The sequence below is a fragment of the Quercus robur genome, chromosome 8 (assembly GCF_932294415.1).
Source record: "Quercus robur chromosome 8, dhQueRobu3.1, whole genome shotgun sequence".
Classification (NCBI taxonomy): domain Eukaryota; kingdom Viridiplantae; phylum Streptophyta; class Magnoliopsida; order Fagales; family Fagaceae; genus Quercus; species Quercus robur.
The window spans coordinates 9,746,171-9,756,669 of record NC_065541.1 but is presented as its reverse complement, the minus strand read 5'-3'; the positions used below and the strand labels follow the sequence as shown (position 1 = coordinate 9,756,669).

General features: G+C 34.3%; 2 protein-coding genes and 1 long non-coding RNA gene across 3 annotated transcripts; 2 read left to right on the top strand and 1 right to left on the bottom strand.

Annotated features, from left to right (window-relative positions):
- Positions 1-1,923: 1,923 nt before the first annotated feature.
- On the top strand, positions 1,924-3,505 carry LOC126694518 (uncharacterized). Its single transcript, XM_050390849.1, has 3 exons — positions 1,924-2,407; positions 2,509-2,740; positions 2,827-3,505. The coding sequence occupies exons 1-3, from the start codon at positions 2,195-2,197 to the stop codon at positions 2,943-2,945; spliced, it is 564 nt and encodes a 187-aa protein (XP_050246806.1). The 5' UTR covers positions 1,924-2,194; the 3' UTR covers positions 2,946-3,505.
- Positions 3,506-3,599: 94 nt separating this feature from the next.
- On the bottom strand, positions 3,600-6,318 carry LOC126694519 (uncharacterized). Its single transcript, XR_007645799.1, has 2 exons — positions 5,718-6,318; positions 3,600-4,789 (listed from the first exon to the last, which is right to left on the bottom strand). It is a non-coding gene; the product is annotated as an uncharacterized LOC126694519 (long non-coding RNA).
- A 280-nt stretch (positions 6,319-6,598) lies between these two features.
- Positions 6,599-9,536, top strand: LOC126694517 (ubiquitin-conjugating enzyme E2 11-like). The gene is made up of 3 exons (XM_050390848.1): positions 6,599-6,883; positions 7,298-7,557; positions 8,997-9,536. The coding sequence occupies exons 1-3, from the start codon at positions 6,745-6,747 to the stop codon at positions 9,252-9,254; spliced, it is 657 nt and encodes a 218-aa protein (XP_050246805.1). The 5' UTR covers positions 6,599-6,744; the 3' UTR covers positions 9,255-9,536.
- The last annotated feature ends 963 nt before the right edge of the window (positions 9,537-10,499 follow it).

Genomic DNA, 10,499 nt, shown 5'->3' with positions numbered 1-10,499 from the left:
TGTCCTGTCTTGTTTAATTTTTTTCTCATTCAATCTGAAGATGGTAATGCCTCTTATTGTTGTGGGGCAGGTAAATTAACAAAGTTTGTAACCGATGTTTGCCAGGGAAAAATAATTCAGGCTTTTGCTTTATCCTGTTATGATTTGCATGTGTTGGGCTTTGCATGTAACCTTAGATTGTTGCTGATTGCTTTCCTTGTCGTAGAAAGTGAGTGGACAAACGCTGTCAATATCAAATCAGGTTCATTTTTAGTCTGAAGTTTTTGTTATTTCTGGTCTCATATTTGAGCACTGATTGACATGTTTCTTTATAAGCTGTAGATGTCCATCTTGTTGTTTTGTGTGGACAATGTTGATTATTTTAATCTTGATCTATCTACATCAGGGGAAATTGAGTTGGACTTGCATTGACCATTGCTATGTTCTTTTTCTTCCATGGTTATCAAAGTAAATTAGTCTACCGTTGATGGCTTAAAAAACATAGGGTACACTTGGTTCCTGTCCTCCATGTAAAGCTTTTCATCTGCACAAAAATGAGTGGCTATAAGATACCATTTAAGACTCAAAAGTCAAAACACACAAGAAAATGTTGTCGTACATATCAAGTTGTAAATTGTATTTTTAAATAAAAGTGAAGTAAACTTCTTTAAGTTTCAAGAGAAGAAAATTGATGTTTTTACTTTTTATCATGCTAAAATCATGTTTTGCACAACTGAACCATATAGCGGTGCAAATATGGAAGACGGTGCAAACACATTGTTCTGGTTTCGAATTTAAAGGTACTTACTTCCATCTCTTTCTTCTCTTGTGTGTGAGTAATTTTACTTCATAATAATCGTGTGTAAATCATTGGCAAGGGCTCAATACTTTTTAGGTGAGATGATTCTTAATATTTAAATATAAAATAAATAAATAATATTTATTTATCTTTCTATATTTTAATTTTTTTCCTTTTGTTTAAAAATTATTTTCTTGCCATTTGAGATGTAAGATTATTAATTAAATTTTTGTATTTAAGTTTTATTAAAATCTCGTCTACAATTGAAAATAGTTTTTTTTTTTTTTTTTTTTTGAGACAAAGGTAAGCAAAATATTATCAAGAAAAACCAATAAAAAAAAAAAAACACACTCATAACAATTTTCTCTTGGTAAAATAATTAAGGGATTTCAATTGAGTTGGATTTCAATTCCTTCAATAGACGTGAGAGAAGGAATGGAAAATACACTTATATCATTTTATTTAAAAAAGATAAAAAAAATTGTCATTCTAATTAATCCCTTGAAATAACCTCAACTGTGGAAAGAAAAAGTATTTTTCCTGTAGTAGTCCATCGATTAGTTCAGATTGGGTTGTTGTTTTAGATTATTATGAGTTAAGAGTTTTATGGACATTATCTTTTAGTCCTGGAATTGGTTTTGTATTTCAAAAGAAAAAAATAGTATTTTGCACCAAATATGCCTTGTCAATGTGTAAATGCCAAGTACGTAAACTAAACATGTTGATTGATAAATTTTTAAAATTAAGTGCCAAGACCTTATATTATCCTACACTCTGAAGTAATAATTTTATTCCACATGATTTATTAGTTAAGTTGGAATATCCTTATATGTATTTCAATATTTTATACTTCCACCTAAGTGTTGAGAGTTTCTTTGGTTGTGTTGGGATATACAAGGAGAAATAGGCATTAATGTAGACTCAAGGTATACAAAAGGATGGATTTGCTAAACGACTCATCTGATTCCTAGCACCAGTAAGTTTCTATACTTTCCCCTCTAGATGTGAATATACAATTTGAAGAAATCTTAGATGAAATCATGAAAGCATATGCTTAGGATTGTTAATTTAGCCTACATTTTTCATTTTTTTACTAACCTATGTATTATAGTATCACATTAGTATTTGTATATATGCAGGGACAATGAGTTCGACCTGAGCGACGACATTGTACTTGCAGCATATATAGCAGGGTGTTCATGTGCATTTTATGTGGAGACCTATATGACTAAAATACCATTGCATACGAATATACAAAGTGGGTATGAATGGGTACAGTATACATTAACTGGAAATAAGGAGAAATGTCGAAGAAATTTTTGAATGTCAAGCCATGTGTTTGGACAACTATGTAATACATTGCGCCAGTATGGATATAACGGTACCAGAAGAATTTGATTGGAAGAGTCTTTGGCAATGACATTGGTGGTACTTGGTCATGCCGAGGGTAATAGATGGGTACAAGAAAGATTTCAGCACTCGGGTGAGACAGTACATCGACACGTGACCACGGTAGTTAAATTGTTAGCCACTGTAATGGCACCAGACATTATCAAGCCTGCTGATCGTACATTTCAGGACGTGCCAGAACATATTCAGCATTCAAGTCAATATTGGCCACACTTTAAGGTACTTTCTGAATTTGGTATCTTCACTTGATTTTATTCAAATTATCTTTATGGTTATACCATGTATTTAATTTCACATTTGATTTTTGTTGCACTGGTTAGGGTTGCATTGGTGCGATTGATGGGGTCCACATCCCCGTGATCATACCAGATGAGGAGCAACACCCGTACTATAACAGGAAGGGGATCACCACAACAAATTGCATGTGTGCGTGTGACTTTGACATGAAGTTCACATTCGCATGTGTAGGGTGGGAAGGGTCAGCGCATGACACGAGGATTTTTTTTAGCTGTCTCAATAATGAGAGCGACAACTTTCCAAAAGCTCCAGCTGGTTAGTAAATATGTAGTTTAATTACAGTATTAAAGTATGTATTAATGTAGTGAAAATGCTAATGTAATAAATGTTTTCATCTATAGGAAAGTATTATCTTGTTGATTCAGGGTACCCTATGAGGAAAGAGTTCCTTGCACCATATAAGGGGGAGAGGTACCACATCCCCGAATTTCAGCCTTATGAAGTGCTGCATCATCCATAGGAGAGATATAATTATCTCCATTCGTCACTCCGTTCGGTCATAGAACGAACTTTTGGAGTTTGGAAGAATAAATGGAAAATTTTGAGAAATATGCCAGGGAAGAGTATACATAGTCAATCGAAAATCATTGTTGCTACAATGGTTCTTCACAATTTCGTTAGAGCACATGGGATAAATAATAATGTTAACAGTTCCAGATATACATGGGGCACATCTGAACGTAGTGAGAGAGGTCATTATGATGCCGAGGCACATGCAATCTCAATCTTGGACGAACCTGAGATGAAACAAGTTCGTGACAATATCACAGCATCGATATGTGCGGACCATAACTGAGTATGGTGACTATTATTTTTGTCACAATGGAAATTTAGTGTGGTTGAAAATATCATTGACATTATGGAAATTTTGTTTGTGGGGACCAAATTGGACAGTTCACAAACTTCTAGTATTGTATTACCATTTTTTGTTATATTGTTGGTAAGCACAACTGAAGGCTCACAAAACTTGATTGTAATACCATTGCAGTATGCATTTGTATATAATCGTTACACGTGAAACTCATGGGTATTGCAACAGTAGATGTCAAGATTATAGGAAACTTATAAATAGACCCCAATCTTATTTGAACAAGAGATAAACAATACTAGAAAATATAAAACCTGTTTGTATACAGGAGAGAGTATAGCTTCAATATCATTAAGATTGTACTCTTTCTACATATGTAGCAACCTAGCTTTGGGTCACAGAGTACCATTACATAGCAAAGCATCACGCCTAGTTAAAACTACATGAAAAAAGCCATCAACTTCCTTTGTAAGAAGATCTATAGTCCTTATGGAAGTCCCTCTGCTCTCCTTGCCAAATCTGAAACGGATGACAAGGAATGCTTCCGCTTTAATAGGGTCCACACCACCTTGGATCATGGGATACAATTTATTTACACTTGTATCAACTGTTTCGAGCTCTTTCAAAACTGTAAATCTTCCACTTGAATATAAATTTCTAATTTCACTATTAATGCTAGTTTGCAAACTAGTAAAAGCTTGAGCCCACAAAACCCTTTGTCATCAACATTCAAATCAAACAACTCTATTGCAGAACTAGAGAAGGGTGAAGAAAAGACACTGTAGATAAATACCATAAAAAAAAAAAAAACCCCATACATAGCATGCATTAAAACCTTCCCTTTGGCTGAGTTCGTAACCTGGTCCGTTGGGTTAAGCTTTCTCAGCCTCCCACCCAAGGTTTCCTTAAAATTGTTCAACAGTAAAAGAAGCCTTTCAGACAAATTGCAACCCTTGGGTGATATCATCCGGGAAGGATTTCCAAAACGGAAGAAGGGATGGGGTAAGCCATGTGGAGGACTCATGTCAATGAATTAACTGCACAAGAAAGTTAAAACGGGCAAGGATGACATTAGAAAAAGCATCAGAAAAACCATAAGACAAAGCACCAAGTTCCCGCACCATATGAAAAAAATTAATACAATACAGCATTTTTGCTTGCAGCATAAACAATTCCTTGACACAACAGCAGGAAAGTAATCATTTCAGCAAAGATGTTTCTACCAAAACACCTACCTATGGATAATAACTAGAACCAAACAGAATACTTCTAGAACTATAAAGGTAAGCAGCAGCAACAACAACAACAACAACAACATCAACAACAACAACAACAACAACAACAGCAACAGCAACAGCAACAGCAGCAGCAGACAACAACCATGCCATCTCAGCACAGACTAATCAAGCTACAGACTAATCCCTTGACTTCGTTCAAATCATATTCATACAACAGATATGATTTCCATTTTCACAGGGGTACTCTCATGAACCCAGCTTTCAAGAGCAAAACCAAAACCAACAAATTTACAGCAAATAATTAAAACAGAATTAAAAATAAATAAATAAATAAAAACAATGAAGACCCAAAAACCCAAACCCTGTGCTTGGTATAATTATACATCAACAGCAAAAGGTTTAAACTGTCAACCATAAATCCCTTGCATCCAAACATATACAATCAGAAATTAAAACAGAGCTTTCATTAGTAACCATAACTATTTGTGTCACAACTTGAAGGTCCATGTTCAAGATTTAGAAAAGAATATACAGATTTCATTATCAACTACTGATATCAAACAAGTTCATAATTTTGCTGGTGAGACAATAACACATGCAAACTCCCAACTGACAATTCAGCTCAGTTATGATGCCATTTGCAATCAAAAGGGAAAGGAAGAATGCTAATTTTTTGTAGTAAAAAAAAAAGAAAAATTCAGTCATGCCAGTTGACAGTTGCGAAATTGTTAAAAGCATGACTGAATTGCAACTGCCAAATCTGTATGAGAGTAAAATTTTCTACATAGGGCTGCTTCTTGGAAACAAAATAATAAAAGTAGGCACTCAAGGAATCCATGGATCACAATCCGAAGGACAGCAATAAAGAAAATAAATAAATAAATAAAAAAAGTGTCATCTGACCCAGATTAGGCCTTTTTCAATCTGACCAAAAATTTACTTTGGATGTTACGAAAAAAAAAATAATCAGCTAACAAACTTGTAGGTGCTATGTATTTCTTGACACCTGAGATTGTGTAAATTATAAACACATACCCAACAAATAATAACTCACCTAATGGGATTGTGTAATTCATTACCTCACAAGTTTCTAGAGTCTACTGTAGAGGTACAGATTTAAAAGAAAAAGAAAAAGGAACTTACAGCAAAAGCGACGATAGCAGAAGAGAGGGCGAGAAAGCCATACTTGGCCATGCCTTCGGAGAGGCCAATGAAGGTATTAGCTATGCCGAACATAAACCTCCAGATCAAAGCACAGAGTAAAACGACAGTGGCCCCAAAGAGAAAGAGAGAGTTTATCTTAAAGAAAGCCTCAAATTGCGAACCAATGGCCTGGCGGTAGCGAGAGAAAGCGGAAGAGAGAGCTGTGGCGGGCTTGTCGAAGACCTTTATGGCGAAGTTAGCATTGTTGACAGAAGAGAAGAACCTAAACCCAGTTGATGTGAAAGAGAGATTAGGGTTATGAGGTGGTTTGAAAGTGGAAGTGTTTGAGAAAGAGGGTTTTGGTTTAGAATGTTGAAATTGAAATTGGGAGATCAAGGAGGTTTTGGTTTCGGATGATGAGAAATTACGAATAGCAGCGTAAGAAGGGACATTCGGAAGTTCTGATGGGCGTGGAACTCTCCTGAGGCGTTAGCTAGGGTCCGAAGAAGAGTGAATGAAGGAAAGGGGAAAAGGGTTTTTCATTTTGGTATTTATATGCTACAGTGTTTTCAGTTCCGCTACAGTACCGCGTTTGGTTTTTTTCATCTGCGTTTTTTCCACTTAATTGCTACAGTGTTTTCAACAATAAGTTTTCAGTTTCAGCAAAATAAGTTCTATCCAAACAGACCCTAGATAGGAGTTTTGCATTTTCCTTCATAGAAAAGCTTTCCTAGTAAGGCTAGTATTATTTCTGTGAAACTCTATTGTTTGCCTTGGCTCATAAATTCCATTAATGCCATAGAAACAAACAAACCATATTTAGAATCTAGAATAGTATTGTCATGAACTCGTGGGAATATAAAATATGCCCTGACTTTGTCACGACTTGACTTAATTAATAGATTAAAGATTTGCATTTTCCTTCATGGAGAAGTTATCCAACTGCTACTTGTCATATTTTGTGAAACTCTGTCTTGGTTCATAAATTCCCATTCCCTAAAATCCAACAAATTATACTGGTAACCAAACCTGCCCCTCAAATTTTAAGCTTGAGCTTCTTTTGTATTTCAATGGCTCAACGTTCATGGTCTGACCTACCAAGAGATCTCATCGATCGTATATTTAGACGCCACTTGAATATAAGGAGGATAGACCCAAAGGATCTTGCAAGATGTAGCCTTGTCTGTACTACTTGGAGATGCGTTATTGGTAATACCATCTTAGAGTTCTTTCTATTATTAAGGTTTTCTTGAATTATAAGATCGTTATGTTTATAGGCTATTATTTGGAATCATGATTAAGGTAAGTCTTTTAAACCCAGAAAAACAAGTTTGTAGTTCGATTAATGTTTTCGTATTGATCTAATCGATTGTACTTTTCCAAGAGCCTTTCCTATATATGGGTTTGGAAACTGGGTTGAAGTTGTTCACTGGTTCAAGCCAGAGAAAATTGATCATTTTCTCCATTCATTAGGATGTTTTTATAAGAGCTCAGATAAATGAGATGCAATCTTAAAGTAGTCTAATTCATCATCTTTGTGTAGACTCTCACTAGTTTTTATTTCAGTTTCTTCTTTTCATTATTAAATCAGTCACTAAAACTGCTGATTTGGTGGTCTAACAGCTGATATTTGGGGCAAGAATTTATCTTTGTTGAGTTCAGCAAGTGGGTTGATTAATAAGAGAGTTCTAGCTGAGTACCAGAATTTCCAGACAGATCCTCCAGAAGGTTGCAGAGTTAGGTTTGTTGATAGCCTGTTCCATTGGGAAGGAATCATAATTGGTCCCCAAAGTAGCCCTTATGCTGGTGGAGTCTTTCTCTTAGACATCCATTTCTCTGATCAACACCCCTTCAAAGCTCCCAAAGTCACGTTCCAAACCAAGGTATATTGACATTTGACAGCCTTCCCTTTTTTAAAATTTGATTATTTGCTTTAATTGTCTTCGTAACTAGAAATGAACCTTGTCATATAAAATTTTACTGACAACATTGAGATTAAATGTGGATAGAGTTAAACTTGTTGCACACAAACTGTTTTACGCAATTTTACATAACCCAAAATGCAATTGACAATTTCTAACTTAGAAATCGTGACTTCAAATCACAATTACAGTTGCTTTTGGGTGTATAATAAACACCACTCATGTGGATAATAGATCATAGAACAAACAATTGGAGCAATAATAAACATAAAGTAAGTTCAAAAGAAATTAGGCTATAAATAATAAAATAAATAAATAAAGCCTTCTGGAGGATCACCTTACCTTCATAAAAGGCAGTTATCTTTCAATACAGTATAACAATTGTGATCCGTATCAGGTATAGCAAAAAATTCTTCATGCCTTTTCCTTTTAATTTGCAAAGGAAGCCTTCTTTTTAACCCCCAATTTCTGTTTTTGTCTTCCGTGGCTTCTAAAAATTGTAATTGCTATGGGAGAGTAAATGGGGGCATACTAATATTTTTCCTTATTGTCCAATTCTTGCTTCTTAACATTGGCAGAAGTTATTAAAAAAAAAAATGACATACTAATTAAGAAGTTAAAGAGTGTGACTTTGGATAAAATGATGGAAAAGAATACTTGTAATAAATGTTGATTATTTGTTGAGGATCTTTAGCGACCCCAAATTTTGGGGATTAAAACTTGGTTTTTGTTGTTTTATTTATCTTGTGTGCTTATTTGAGACCTTCCTATGGGATTCTTAAGCTTGTAGTTTAAGAGGTCTTTATGCAAGAGCAGTTTAGTGCTAAGAGCCAAAACCACCACACAATCATTTTATTAAGACTAAATTACAAATTATACCCCTAAAATTTGGGATAAGTTTGATTTTACCTCCAAAGTTTCAAAAAATTGATCTAATCCCCTAGCATTAGGTATTTTTTAGATTTATTCCCTCTCGTTAATTCCCCATGCCTAGCTGTCCATTAAGTTCAAAATTAATATATATTAAAAAAAATAAAAAAAACCAAACATAGAGAGTGCAAAGTGAAAACAATCTCAAACATAAAGAATGCAAAATCAAAACAAACACATACATAGAGGGTGTAAAATCAAAACAAATTCAAATATAGAAGGTGTCATTGGGGTGTCCATTTGGCAGTTCATGAAAAGCTAGACACAACAAATTGACAGAAGGGAGCAGATCCAAATAATACCTAATATTGGGGGAGTAAATTAAAAATTTGAAAGTTTAGGGTGTAAAATTAAAATTATTGTAAACTGTAGGAATATAATTTGTTAGTCTTTCATTAAATATAATAGTTGATAAGCTGATTGATCATGATTTGATTTTGTTTTAATGATATCATTGTGCAACTTTGTAGGTTTATCACCCAAACATTGACCAGCAAGGCAGGTTATGTCTTGAGGCATTATGGTGCCCAGCAACAACCATTTCACATGTTCTCCTAGTAATCTATGCTCGCTTCAATGACCCTGATCCTGATGACCCTATTGATTTTGAGATTGCTCACATCTATAAGACTCAAAGAATTCAGTTTGAAGAAAAAGCAAGAGCCTGGACCAAGAAATTTGCTACTGCAAGCCAAATAAGTGCAATAGATTGGACCGATTGGTCATAGTTTCTCAAAGGAGCATAAAATTGGGGAGACACCAATGTAGGAGTACAAACAAATATTAGAAGAATGAAACTCTGTGCCCAAAGATAAGTTGCAAATTAACTTAGTTATATGGTTGTTGTTCCTTTTAATTGACTAATTGCTTTCCGAATATTACCTACGTTTTATACAATTAGGCAATTTGACATTAAATAGGTTTTTTGTGTGTATTTCCATCAAGAATTTTATCATAGGGCTTAACATACTCATTGCAGGTTTTTCTTATTCTAAACTCATTTGTGATTATGTTGCTCTTTCTTTGATCTCTCTTTGAAGATTTATTACTTCTACTATTTTTAATTTTTTTTATTAAGTTATTTGAAGAATGAAGAGTGCCATCTAACTAGTGCAAAAGAAACTTCATTTAGAAGATGGGGAAATAGGGAAATTGATGTATTGTAGCCATATGATTTTTTTTCCTTTTTTCTTTTTTTTTTCTAAGCAAATCTTCACATTCAAATCATACTTTTGATTCCCAAAAAAAAAAAAAAAAAAAAAATCTAAATAAATCATCCTAAAGAATAGTAACTCCTTGCCTTAACATGGTATTTCCAAAACCTATCAAATTGCCCCTGGTGTTCCCAATTTATTTCTTAGCCCAAGATTTGGTTAATTTGTATTAAGAAAACTACAGATTGTCATTCTTACACAATTTTTTTGAACATTGTACATCTCTCAGATCCCTATTGTTAGTGAATCTAATGAATCCACAATATTTGAAGTAACACCATCACTCATCCTGATGTCATTTTCTCCATTGCACAATGATTTTGAACTTGCTCCTCACAAGTTCTACATGCATAAAAGAAATTGGGCCTTAGATGGATTTGAGTCTAGGATGACACTAGAGTTGATAGGAGTTGGGTCCATTAGTGATGGGAGCTGAGTTGGACTACATAGTTCACCACATACCTTCTTGGTTTAAGCACAATACTTGTGCGTTCAGCCCAAACTGGATTAATTAAGGCCGAAGTCCACTGTGCACTCAACAATCTTTTCTATTCACCATGCTCATGCCCACTCAACATATAATTTAGGTCAGGGCCTTCAGGCCCAACAATTTCAACGATTTTTTTTTTGGGTACTGACATGAAATTTGAGCCAAAAAAGTAATCTATAGAATTCTTAGGCTTAATTTTATATCAATCAGATTTCAAACTACAAGAACATATAATTTCTAAAATAAGAAAATTTACTGAAAATCTTTTA

Coding starts and splice junctions, on each gene's coding strand:
- LOC126694518 (XM_050390849.1), top strand. CDS start 2,195: ATGACATTGGTGGTACTTGGTCATGCCGAGGGTAATAGATGGGTACAA. Junction 2,408..2,508: donor AATATTGGCCACACTTTAAG/GTACTTTCTGAA, acceptor TGCACTGGTTAG/GGTTGCATTGGTGCGATTGA. Junction 2,741..2,826: donor CTTTCCAAAAGCTCCAGCTG/GTTAGTAAATAT, acceptor TTTCATCTATAG/GAAAGTATTATCTTGTTGAT.
- LOC126694517 (XM_050390848.1), top strand. CDS start 6,745: ATGGCTCAACGTTCATGGTCTGACCTACCAAGAGATCTCATCGATCGT. Junction 6,884..7,297: donor TACTTGGAGATGCGTTATTG/GTAATACCATCT, acceptor GTGGTCTAACAG/CTGATATTTGGGGCAAGAAT. Junction 7,558..8,996: donor AAGTCACGTTCCAAACCAAG/GTATATTGACAT, acceptor GCAACTTTGTAG/GTTTATCACCCAAACATTGA.